This window comes from Panthera pardus, unplaced genomic scaffold (genome assembly GCF_024362965.1).
Source record: "Panthera pardus isolate Hobbes unplaced genomic scaffold, ASM2436296v1 HiC_scaffold_8, whole genome shotgun sequence".
Lineage (NCBI taxonomy): Eukaryota > Metazoa > Chordata > Mammalia > Carnivora > Felidae > Panthera > Panthera pardus.
Window position 1 is genome coordinate 153,959,131 of NW_026527013.1, and position 13,096 is coordinate 153,972,226.

Below are 13,096 nucleotides of genomic sequence, written 5' to 3' on the forward strand. Positions count from 1 at the left end.
AACCCTGCACTGTGCTGACACTGCAGAGCCAGCCTGGGATTCTGTGTCTCCCTCTCTCTCTGCCCGTTCCCTACTCACGCTTTCTTTCATAATAAATAAGCTTTTTACAAGTCACAAAAGACTATGTATTATATGATTCCGTTTACATGAAATAACCAAACAAATCCATAGAGACAGAATGTAAACCTGTAGTTGCCAGGAGCTGGGGTGCAGGAAGAATGGGTACAGGATTTCTTCGAGGATCATGAAATGTCCTAAATATTAACTGCAATGATGGCTGCACAATTCTGTAACTATACTAAAAACTATTAAATGGGTAAATTGTATGGTATGTGCATTACACTCAATGCCTCAATCAAGCTATCATAAAAAAAAAATCAGAAAATTTAAACAGATACTTCATTGAAGATATACAAATGGCCAGTGAGTACATGAGCAGAAACTTTCAGGGTGCCTGGGTGGCTCAGTCGGTTGAGCAACTGGCTTTGGCTCAGGTCATGATCTCACAGTTTGTGGGTTTGAGCCCCATGTCAGGCTCTGTGCTGAGAGCTCAGAGCCTGGAGCCTGCTTTGGACTCTGAGTCTCCCTCTTCCTCTCTGCCCCACTCCCACTCACGGTCTCTCTCAAAAATAAAAACATTAAAAAAAAATGTTAAAAATCATTATCATCAGGGAAATGCAAATTAGAACCACAATGAAATATCACTACTCATTAATTACAATGGCTAAAGTTTAAAAGACTGGCAATACCAAGTGTTAACAAAAACGCAGAGCATCAAACTCTCATACATTGTTGGTGGGAAGGTATACCCACCAGTTTCTTATATAAAGTTAAACACACACTTATATACGTTCCAGTAATTTCACATCTAGGTCTTTACTCAAAAGAAGTGAAAACAGGGGCGCCTGGGTGGCTCAGTCAGTTAAGCATCCAACTTCAGCTCAGGTCATGATCTCACAGTTCATGAGTTCGAGCCCTGCATCGGGCTCCGTGCTGTCAGCTCGGAGCCGGGAGCCTGCTTCAGATTCTGTGTCTCCCTCTCTCTCTCTGCCCCTCTCCCGCTCACACTCTGTCTCTCAAAAATAAACCTCAAAAATAAAATTTAAGTGAAAACATACACCCACATTAAACTTGCACATAAATATTTATAAAAGTTTTATTTGTAAAAGCCCAAAACTTGCAACACCTCAAATGTTCATCAACATATGAATTGATAAATTGTATTCAATCCATCCAACAGAATACAACTCAGCAATAAAAAGGAGCAAACTACTGATTTGCCAGCATGGACAAATCACAAAAACATGCTGAGTGAGAGAAGACAGGTACAGTAGAATACATGCTGTATGATTCCATTTATATGAATTTCTAGAAAGGGCAAATCTACAGTGACAAAATGCAGATCAGAGACTGTGTGAGGTCAGGAAATTGGGGGGATGAGGATTCACTACAACAGGACAAAGGGACCCTTTTAGAATAAGGAAACTCTTCCATTACCCCAATTGTTATTACCAAAACTCAGTGTATACTTAAAATTTTTAAATACTTAAAATGTTACTGTGTGTAAATTATATCTCACTAAAATTGACTTTAAACACATACATGCATATAGGATACATATTTCTTGAGCTAGCATTCCATTTCCAGGAATCTAGCTATGGAAATACCTATGTGTACTCAGATGCTCAATGGAACATCACTCTTACTGGACACTACAGTTGTTTTTCAAAATAAGGTAGACGCACACATACCAATGTAGAAAGAAATCTTCAAGACACAATGTTAAGTGAAGGAAGCAGGTTAAATAATACCTATCACATGTTCCCATCTGTTGAAAAACATGCGAAACAAGTATCATAACCACACGGCACGTGTTTACCTTTGGGAAGGGCTGAAGGAGGACTTCAGACTTTACTCTGTATTATTGGACTCTTTCACAAAGTGAAAGTATTCCTGAATTGCTTGGGTGGCTTTTAAAGACTGAAAACAAAACAAGAAGTTTGGTGGTGGTTTTTTAAGAGCAGTCACCGAATTTGAGAAGGAAGCTTTCTTCAGTCAAAACCCAGGACAGCAATAAGAAGAAAACAAAGCTTTAGTAAATACAGACAAACACGTACACACAAGAATTGCTACTTGTGATAAAAGAGGGACCATGGAGAGAAGGGGCACCTGGGTGGCTCAGTCAGTTCAACGTCTGACTCTTGGTTTCGGCTCAGGTCATGATCTCACGGTTCATGAGTTCCAGCCCTGCATCAGGCTCTGCTGAGAGTGTGGAGCCTGCTTGGGATCTGTCTCCCTCTCTCTCTGCCCCTTGTTCCCCAGCTTGCTCGCTCTCAAAAAACAAACATTAAAAAAATTTTTTAAATTAAAAAAAAGAGGGACCATGGAGAGAAACCCCCAACTTAAGTTCTTATTCCCCAAGAGCACACACAGGCATCTCCTCCTCAGGGAGGGCCTTCCGGGTTTCTGAAGCATTTCTAAGTGTACAACCTCCCTTTATAAGGGACACTTATATTTGTTTCCACTAGACGGGGCATCTGTGCAGGTCTGTGACCTCATGCTAAGGTGATCAAGGGTCAACACTTGACACTGAATGAACCAGTTATGTTCCCCAAAACTCATCTACAGTCTGATTTCAAGAAACTCAATTCCTACCATCCTCGACTCCCCAACAAAATCGCTTCAGAACTGGTTTGGCAAAGTGCCACACCAGCCCACCATGAAGAAGGCCCCAACCCTCTCCGGATGGGGGAGAGGCCCTGAGGGGTGGTCTTAGGGCAGAACTCTTGAAACACACAGCAGCTATTCCACCTGCAAGCGGATGAAGGGGATTCCTCTGACTTACCTTGAAAGCTACAACTTTTCCGGATGTGGTACAAGCAGATCTGATCATTCTCCTCCTGGTTAGCACTGTTTGGGGATACACAACCTGAACTATCTCTTCTTTCTACAAGGAAACACCACAGAGATGTATCAGCATCCACCAAAGCTTCCAGTGTGGAGTCAGAGTAGTTCAAGATACAAAGGACAGAAAAGAGCATTCACTTCCCTGCATAAGGCAAAAGTAGGCGAGGTAATCTCACAAAATCCTATGATGTTCGAGATAAAATGACCCTCAGACATACAAGTGGACCCCCTCTCTGCTTTTTAGGAGAGGAGCCAGGGAACCCAAAGCCACACAGTTGCTTGCCAAATCCAGGACACCATGGAGAGGCTCTTTTTTCTCAGCTCTATGCTCCCAATCTTAATATGAAACCTCCTTAATAACTTCACATTAACTGCAAGAATTTTAATTTAAAACAGGCATGGAGTTGATTTCAGAGTTTATCTTTACTAGTGCTCCAATGAGACTTTACTTAACAATTACATTTACCACCGCACCCACCTACCATAATACAAGAAAACAAAACCCATTCGCAAACCCTCTCTATTCAGTATCGCCTGTTAATTACGTTACTCTTTTCCTTTTTCTTTTTATGGGCCCTTCAGACATCCACAGGGTGGGCCTCAAAACCCACACCTTTGGGGCCTTGGAAATAACCTCCCTTGCTCCCCAAGGACAAGTATCCTTCCCTCCCTTTCTAAGGCCATAATCCAATTGACACTCTTAAAAATCTATTTAAAGCAAAACCTGTCTACATCTAGCTTCCTACTATTGAAAGAAATTAACCCAAAATAACGGAAGAAAGTGTAAAGAAAACACATATATGGCAAGGACAATTTTTAAATATCAAATACCAAAATCAAGTAAGATTAGACGTTGGGGTGCCTGAGTGGCTCAGTCAGTTAAGCGTCCAACTTCAGTTCGGGTCATGATCTCACAATTTATGGATTCGAGCCCCACGTGTGCTGACACCTCAGCGCCTGGAGCCTGCTTTGGATTCTGTGACTCCCTCTCTCTCTGCCCCTTCCCTCATGCTCTGTCTCCAAAATAAACATTTAAAAAAAAATTTTAAAGATTAGAGTGTTAAGTGTGTTTGCTGGTAGTCCTAGCAACACCTAGAACTGATATTTTAGGAAGTGGTCTATTAAAAATCCTAAATGCCACTATAGTTAACAAATTCCTTTATTAAAAAAAAAAAAAAGTATACTAGCATGCTCAATCACTCACCAAATGCCTGCATGCCCACTATGGACCAGGCACTGTCTAGGTGCTGAAGACGAGCAGTGAACAAAGAAAATTTACAGGGACTAAAAAATCCCATTTATTCATGCCAAGAAGAGAGATGAAATTAAAATATGCTTCCTTCACGGTAGATCAGACCTGTGGGGAATTCATTCAGTCAACCTCAAATGGCATTTGTCTTGCTTGTTCACGGCTAGGATTCCAAGTCATCTTTACAACACCCACTGGTGAAGGAATCACCAACTGACTTTACTAAAAGCAGCAGTGACTTGCCCAAAGTCATACATTCCATTAATGGCCAGCTGGAATCTACGGGCCCCAGCCCAGGGCCTTACCAGAAGTGGCCTGTGGGCCTGGAGGAGGAGGGTGCCCTCTGCTGGAGGTGGAGCTCCTATTCTTGATGTCGTGAGCATTTCTGTATATGGAAGGCAGCCTGTTCACCAGATTGGAGTTCATGCCCAACTTCTCCAGTTTCTCCAGATTCTCAGAATTAGAGATATCATGAGATCTCTTACAGCCAGTGCCAAACTTGCATTCACCCTGTAAAAAATACTGGCAGATATGGAGTTTGATACACTGCTTTTGAAAGGAACAAGAGCCGTAGGGTCCATCTCCTTTGTTGTAATGAAGGCAGATCTGTTGACAGAAAAGGAATAAAAACACCAGCTTAGGAAGGTCTCACAGGACACCACCCCACTACTGACCAGTCCACGGTCAGAAGAAGTTCCTCCAGAGATCTGGCCAAAGCTGTGATTCCGTCATCCACACAAGCCACACAGCTCTGAGAACATCCTCCACTCTAGATGGACCACTGCTAACATATGCCCTTGGATAAAACGGGAACTGGGTGGACAGCAATGAGCAGAACAAGCCTTTCCACTGGGAAAATCCAAAGAACTTCCAGCTGATCAGAGCTGCTCCCTTCCCAGGAGACAATTCAACATAACTCACGTAGCAGGAGGCTAACAACCCATATACTCCACCTACACCCTTCCCCCACTGACTCACCAACTCTCCCTAAGCCAGGCTTCTATCTCCCTTCTTTCTGAAATTCAAGGTCAAAGAGGCTCTGAGCGTTTAAAGCATCTTAGAGAAGGCCAAATACAGCCCTTTCATTTCTCAAGAGCAAAGTGAAACTCAGAGAAGTTCACCGGCTTGTCCTAGTTCACTGCCAGCTATCTACATCTGGCACACGCAATGTCTGTTGAACTGCGTTGTTGGTAAAGCTGGGACCTAAACCTGAATCAACTGCTCCTTCTCTACATTCCAAATTCCTAGAGACGAGAACCAGGCTAGAGACCACCAAGGGCCTACCCACTCAATTCATAGGCATTACACTGAACAAGAGATAGAAAAGCAGCAGAGGGCTGCAGAACCCAGACTTAGATACGCAGGGACCCCACTCGGGACAGAAGCCCCAAGGGAAAAGGCTAGAAGAGGCTGGGCCCTAACCTTGATTTTGCCACTTACAAGACGCCTGACCTTAAACAAGTCACTCACCAGCTCTGAATTTCAGCTTTTGATCCCTAAAATGGGAATAATGCTACCTCCATCATTGGGTTATTATGAGGATTAAATGGGAAATATACAAAGTGGCCGAGACAATGCCTTGGAACATAGTGGGTGCTCGATTCATGGTGGTGGCCCCAACTGTTCATCTGATAAGGGGACTAGCCTGAGAGCAGAAGGCCTGGCAGGAAAGCTGCACTGGATCTGAGTTTATGGTCACAGTTCCCGTTTGCTGGCACTGTGCTCTAAAAACAACCTGCATACCCAAGAAGACAAGAGGCTACACACTCCAGACTGGTCACCTTCGGATTCATTTTTTTATACCACTGACAAGTTGCTCACTCCAAAACATTAATGTCCACTCTCCAAACACAACCCCCCACCCCAAGTCCTTCCTGTGATACCAAAGGCTGCATGGATCAGTCTCTACTCACCCATTTCTCCTTCTCTCCTTTCCCAACCTAAATCTAAGCTGTGCTCACCTACATGCCGTCCCCCGACCGTGCCAGGTTCTGTCCTCTGTGCCCCCCCTTCTTCCCAGACCTTCATCCTTCATTCACCCTTCAGCATTCAGAGCAGGCACCGCCTACCCCAGGATGCCTTCCCAAGTGCCCCAACTGCCTGAGGCCAGAGTGCTCACTTCTATCGCAGCACCTAAAATAGCACCTTACAATCACACACTGATTTGTCTGTCTCACCCAGTAAACTTGCCTCCTGGAAGGGCAGAACAGGGTCTTTTATCTCCTTATCGGCAGTGCCTGACCCGTAGTGGTTATTCAATAAAGGTTAGCTGAATCAACAGTAATTTTCAAAAGGCAAGAGAAAAGTTACTATCTATTACGTAGCAGTCACTAAGCCACAAAGCACCGTTCTCAAATAAGTGGTTTTAACTGAGTAATATGGAAGCATTTTCATTAAACCAGGTCAATCTAATCTCTGTAGCCTTATCCCAGAGAAAGTGCCAGAACATCCCATAAACCTGTGCTGGCCACAGGAACACACCACTCGGATCTGCTGCAGAGCACCACTTACTCAGCTGCTGCCCTCGGGAGCCACTACCTGATTCACACAGAGACCATGCTCCCACGGGCTGCTCCTAGCCAACAATGAGCTACTTTAGCTCAGAACTTCGTAATGGCCAAGCAGCAGCTTTCTTAGAACTGTGCTCCAGTCAGGGTCTCCTCCTACCCGGTCTCCTTCCTTCCCCCTCTCTTGCAACATCACTGTCCAAAGGCTCCCCACCTCCTTCTGCTCCCTCTCCACTAGATCTCTTACACTTCTAATCCCATCTTGGCGTCTGCTTCTTGGAGGGCCCAAGATAGTACACAGCCATTACAGGGAGGTTCGGTTAGCATCTGAAATGCATTATGAGCATCTGAAATGCACATCAACTAAAGGTCAAAATTCCCTGGGTGCAACTGATTTAGTAGAGAGCTCATCACCTGCCTGTCAGCATCTCTGAAAAATTTCCTCACAGAACTCCTGGGTTTGGCAATAACACGTGGTTCCAAGTCCTGCTAGACAGAGAGGAGCAGGCTGGAGTCTCTTATCCCCTCATCCCCATGTAAGGAACATCCCGTTGCAGCCACTGGCCAAACAGACTCCCCCAGTCTCATGGAAGCCCTGAAAAGGAGATACCGGCCCAAATGACACAGAAGGAAAGGAGGCCTCTAGACAGGGCAAGGTTGGCCCAAGGTCACAGGTCTAAAAATCAGCAGAGCCAGGAATTCAATCCAGGTCTCCTTCAAGTAGATCCCTGTGGTCACTCTGGGGTCCTTGGCTCCTCTTCTGCCACAAGATTTCCTATCTTCCGACCTCTGGCTTCTCCCCCATCACTTGCATACATACACACCCCCTCCTGGAACTCACCTCTGGCAAAAGCCAGGGGTCATTCTGAAACAAAAGCTGGCAGAGCTCACTGTAGCTGAGGTGGTCAACACCGTGAGTTCTCAGCACGCTCAGGTTGTGATCTGTCGTCAAGCTGTGACTGTTTCTACAGTTCTTCCTGCAAAGAAGCAGAGCTGGTGTCACGGTTCAACTGCGCCTCCCCGAAATTCTTAGGCCGAAGTTCTAACCCCCAGTGACTGTATTTGGAGATAGTTTATAAAGAGGTTGTTGGGCTGGGGGGTGGGGGCCTAGTCCAATCCAACTGATGTCTTTATAAGAAGAGAAAATTAAGATACAGATGCACACTTGTGAGGACATGGGTAAAAGACAGCCATCTGCAAACCAAGGAGAGAGGGCTCAGAAAGAAATCAACCCTGCCAACACTTTGATCTCAGACTTCCTGCCTTGAGAATTGTGAGAAGTTTCTGTTTAAGCCCCCAGCCTGTGGCACTTTGTTATGGCAGCCCTAGCAAACTAATAAAGCTAGTAAAATCAGTCTCGAAGATAATTTTTCAGGCATCATTCTTGACATTGCTTAGGAGCATCAGAAAAAAACCCACATGTCTATGCGATGAAAAAACGTAATGCTTATTCACAAAGGAAAAGGCATTACCTTGCAAGCTCGAGGGCCTAGGACAGCGCTCCTCATCAGTATCTGGTAAGAATGACAGTGCCATCCCCCAAAGAAGAGTTGCAGTATGACAGACAATGAGCACTTAGCAGACACTTGAACACTGGCTGAATAAATGAGCGTGGACACCTACGGTTATAGGTATGTGCACAGACACACTCACACCCTGAGGCTCAGACCTCTTCTCTGCTCTCCTCCTCCGTTCTTTCCATTAACAAGCCCCGGCTGAACATTCACTGTAAGCCACGTACTGGCACCACGCCCTGATGATCCAAACACTTCAAATTATTTCCCAGGTCACCAGGACCCGGAAGAGTCAGGCAAATATCATTTGCTTTACTCAGACTCTGCCAAACCTCACGTGTTTATTGTGAGCATCTCAAAAGAAAACCCAACCCGTGACTGACTCCCCCAAACCTGCACCTTTCACAAGCTCCCCCAGCTCAGTAAAAGACCACTTCCCTCCTTCACTGCACAGACTGACAACCTTGGAGTCACCCAGACTCTTCCCCTTCTCTCCTCTAGCAGAAGTAACAGATATGGAGAGGACTCTAAAATGGCATGGTCAGCCGTGCAGAGAGTAAGTCTATGCAGACGGGAAGGGCACCTGAGCCTGACAGAAGCACTCAAGGGACAGTGCCTAAAAGGTGTAAAGCCTGGGCCAAATATTTAGGTTGAGGAACCAGGCAAGAAGAGGAAAACATTCTAGGCAAACTTGGTGCCGCCAGAACCAAATATAGCTAATAATTAGAATAATGACGGCAGCAATAGCTACTAAGACTTGAGCATTTATCACAAACCAGGGATTTCCTGAGGTTTTATCAGTTAAGTCATTCAGTCCTCAACAAGTCTATGAGGTAGGTGATATTATCCTCATTTTGCAGATGAGGGAACGGAGACACTGATACAAAGTCACCTGCCCAAGATCGTGCAGCTAGCAGGGAGCGCAGCCAGCTTGAAACAAGGCAGGCTGGTCTTGGGGCTGTGCTCTTAACCACGATGCTTACTGCTCCTCAGCAAAGGATGGAAGTCAGGGACCTGGGACCCTTCCCGGCTGTGACCAGTGGGCAAAAGCAGGAGCCATGATCTATTTACCCCATCATTAGACCCACCCATCCACCATTTATTACGTCCACCTTCTTCTCCAGCTACTGCTCCTCCTTCTCCCCTGAAGTGACCCACCCACACCAGTCCCTGGGGGCCCAGTTTGCCCAAAGTTCCACCGTCAGCCTCCACCTCAGACCTGACCCGCTCCTGGGGCTGCAGCCCTAGCACACACGGACCCGTAAACTCCCACGCCAGCACCTGGGACCCTGGCCACGCTCTCCCAGGCTGCAGACTTGGAGAGCTGCCCCTGGCCACACTTCTGCTCTCTCCACCAATAAGAAAGCAAAGTAAGAATCATCCCTCGGTCAACAAGGAAAAAAGAAATGTAGGAGTCATCCCTCAGTCAACAATAAGATAACAGCCATCACCTCTCCCGCATCCTGTCCCCACACTCTCACCAACTCCCCATCTCGCTCTAATTTCTCACACACACACACACCCCTCTTAAGGTCTTAAACTGGGGGTTGGAATATTCTAATCTAGGTATTTCTCAACAGCTGCTTCCCAGGGGCCACGTTTCCCAGCTCCCCGCCTCCCTCGCAGCTAGACATGATGGGGGTCATGAGACATCCTGTGGTCCAGGGGACAGATGGAAAACTGTCCACCACTTCCAGACCTGGGAAAACCTCCCCCCAACCCTCCCCTGTCCATCTTCTCCACCTGCTCCCCAGAATCCGACACCCAGAATGGCCTAAAGAGCCATGGGCCAAGGAGACAGAGTCTAGGTCAGTCGGCCTGGGTCCCTGAATGACTGCATGGATCAAGACCACTACCTCATGCTGTCTAGCGGACCTGACGGGAGCAAGAAAGAAGTGAAGCCAGAAAAAAAAAAAAGAAAGGAAGGAAGGAAGGAAGGAAGGAAGGAAGGAAGGAAGGAAGGAAGGAAGGAAGGAAGGAAGGAAGGAAAGAGGAAAGAAAAGGAAATAAGGAGAAACGAATTCTTCTACATAAGCGGACTAGCTTCTCAACAGGGGCACGCATTTTCTTCCCAGGGCCACGGAGGCCACTGCCGGCTTGTAAAGCAAGCGAGCAAAAGCTGAAACAGGCTTTCGAAGATTCCTTCGCTGCCGGGCAGAGAAAGCCCTCGGCTGTGGGGCCCCTCAAAGGTCGCCCTGGAGACCGGGCGTCGGGGGGGGGGGGGGGGGGGGCTCCGGAAGCCAGAGGCGGCTTTTTCTCGCGGAGAATCTTCCACCCCACCCCCCCGCCACACCCGGGCTGTCGCAGCGGGTACCGCGCTCCAAGTCCCTCTCTGACACTGCAGGAGCCTTGGGGACACCGCTTCACCCTGAGTCCCTTGCATGGCACCCGGTATTCAGCAGGTGCTCGATAAATGTTCGCTGTAGAGAATTAAGGGTGGGGAGAGGCCAGGGAACGGACGCCCCCCGGTCTCCCCAGACTCTAGGAGGGGCCCAGGGCGGGCTGGGAGAGAGCAGGGTCCCCCGGCCCCGCCGTCGGGCTCCGGGCGCGGCGCTTACCCGGCCCTCATGAACTTGCAGGCCCCGTAGACCAAGAACTTGCAGAGGTGCAGCTGAGCGCACAACCCCACGCAGCCCGGCTTGGGGCTCTGGTACGCGCGGCACAGGCGCAGCGCCGAGACGGCCACCACGACGCGCTGCGCGGAGGCCGCCGCGCCGCCCGCCCTCGTTGCCACCGCGAAGCGGCCGCGGTCCCGCAGCAGCCGCTCCAGCGCGTCGTTGCCGACGCCCTCCCGCAAGCGGCGCCGCAGCTCCTCCAGCTCCAAGGCGCCCCCGGCCGCGCACAGCACCTGGGTCACCTCGCCGAGGACGCCAGCCTGCGCCATGGCCGCGGCGGGGGCGCGCTGCCCGTCGGAGAGCTGCTGGCGGGACGCGGGCGGCGGCCGGCGCGGACTGGGCGGGCGGCTCCCGCGGGGCTCAGACGCCAGCTGGAACCGAAAGCGAAAGCGAAAGCTCCCGGGGGCCCGGAAAAACGGAACCTGTGCCGCCTCACCACGCCCACCGGCCCGCAGCTGAGGGGGCTCGCCGCCTTCCGGCCTCAGGGCTCCCAGCTGTGCGCGGCCGCCGGGCCCCGCGGCCCGCTCCCCCGCCCCGTCGGCAGCCGGGGGGCCCCGGAAAGCGGCTCTCCGGCGCTCCAGAGAGAAGCAGCCTCGTCCTTCGGGGCAGCGCCTCGCGGCTCTCGAAGCGCCTTCGCCTGGTGGACGGGGGCGGAGACGCCCGGGCCGTGCGCAGCCGCTCCCCGAAGCCCCGAGCATTTGGAAATCGCGCGGCCGCCGGCCCCGGGAGCTCTCCGCTCGGGCGTTGGCCGAGCAAACGGGGACGCCGCCCACCTGGCGACCGAGCCCCTCAGCCCGACTGCTCCCGACGGCGCCGGGCCGTAGCCTACACCACGTGACCGCGATCACGCCGACCCGCCGCGCGGCTCGGGCGCTACTTTCTCTTGGAGCCGGGGCGATCCGCGCCGTTCTGGGCGGCGCTCCCGCCGTTCTAAGCTCCGAAGCGTCTGTCCCGTGCGAAAGCAAAGCCATTTCTCCTCAGCCCTGCTCAATGATACAGTGACCGAGCGCTTAGACACCGCTCGGAGTGCCGGCACACTCCCGGGGTGGGGGGGGCGGATGGAAAGGTGAACTGGTGGCGCCCTTTGGCAAAGTAGTCCCTGAGCCGCTGGCAAAGTTTTGAAGATGCATGACCTTTGACCCAGCAGTCTGTCTGCTGAGAATCTTCTAGCACTAAAAGGAACAAATTCCACATATGAATGAAAATATAAGATAGCGGTGTTTCTCTGATTTATTTCGCTTAGCTAACTTGACAGTAAGCTGTATTAAAATAAAAACAAAAAATAAAATTAACCCTCCTAAGAAAAAAAAAAGTAAAAGCAACAGTAAGTTCTGCTGAGAGTGTTTCGGGGAGGCGGGGAGGAGGTATGGTGCTGGGAGCAACGCAGGGGATCCTTGTCCAGACTATTTGTTACAGGACCTAAACAAGCATGCATTAAATTTCTACAGACCTAGAAGGACGTCCGTGACGTGTTAAGGGGGAAAAGCGGTACAGAACCGTTTAAATCAATAGCGAAAAGAGAACCTATTTGTGTGGCAATGTGGCTGTTTTTGAATGAGTAAGGAGAAGGCTCAGGAAGGACACACACTGTGCCAAAGTTTGCTCATGAACACTGGCGTCGGGGAGTATGCAGTAAGGGGCACTAGGAAAGTGGGGGGAAAATGAGGGGCGGGAAGATTGCAAGGGAAGGAAACTTAGGTACGATGTTTAAATTCTCCATAATATTACCGCAAAACGGTAAAAATCTGTTAAGTGTGTGGATGGTGAGTATAAAGTAACAGGCACAAATGAATCAGGGGGTGAGGGGCAGTTATCGCTTGGCTTTTAAATGTGGATTTAGTGGCGCCTGGGATTTAGTGGCTTAGTCTGGGTAAGTGGTGAAGTGTTGGACTTGGGCTCAGGGCATGATCTCCGTTAGTGAATTCCAGCCCGCCCTGAGCTCTCTGCTGTCACCGCAGAGGCCGCTTCAGACCCTCTGTCCCCCTCTCTGCCCCTCCCCTAGCTCATCGTCTCTCCTCTCTCTCAAAAATAAAATAAATATTAAAAAAAAATAATAAATAAATAATAAAATAAATTTGGACTTTAAGACATCGTGGACAATTTTTTAGGTTTAATTCTTAATTTAAAAAATTCTAATTTTTAATTGTGGTTTTAATATTGTTTTGCAGTTTTTTTTTTTTTTTTAAAGGAAGGATGACAGCAGTGAAAATGATGGAGTAAGGACCTCAGAAAGTTTGCCCTTCCAGGTGAAAAACTGGCCAAAATGGCCAAAATCCCTATTTTCAGAGCTCTGGAAATTATAAA

The 13,096-nt window shown here is 48.9% G+C and overlaps 1 protein-coding gene across 1 annotated transcript in view; it reads right to left on the reverse strand.

Annotated features, from left to right (window-relative positions):
* PARP12 (poly(ADP-ribose) polymerase family member 12) overlaps positions 1-11,178 on the reverse strand; it is a 38,611-nt gene extending 27,433 nt beyond the window's left edge. The window contains exons 1-4 of the mRNA XM_019452923.2: positions 10,736-11,178; positions 7,505-7,640; positions 4,462-4,762; positions 2,846-2,947 (exon numbers count right to left, since the gene is read on the reverse strand). Coding sequence (XP_019308468.1) covers positions 2,846-2,947; positions 4,462-4,762; positions 7,505-7,640; positions 10,736-11,061 — 865 coding nt within the window. The 5' untranslated portion in view covers positions 11,062-11,178. The remainder of the gene's footprint in view (positions 1-2,845; positions 2,948-4,461; positions 4,763-7,504; positions 7,641-10,735) is intronic.
* Between the last annotated feature and the right edge of the window lie 1,918 nt (positions 11,179-13,096).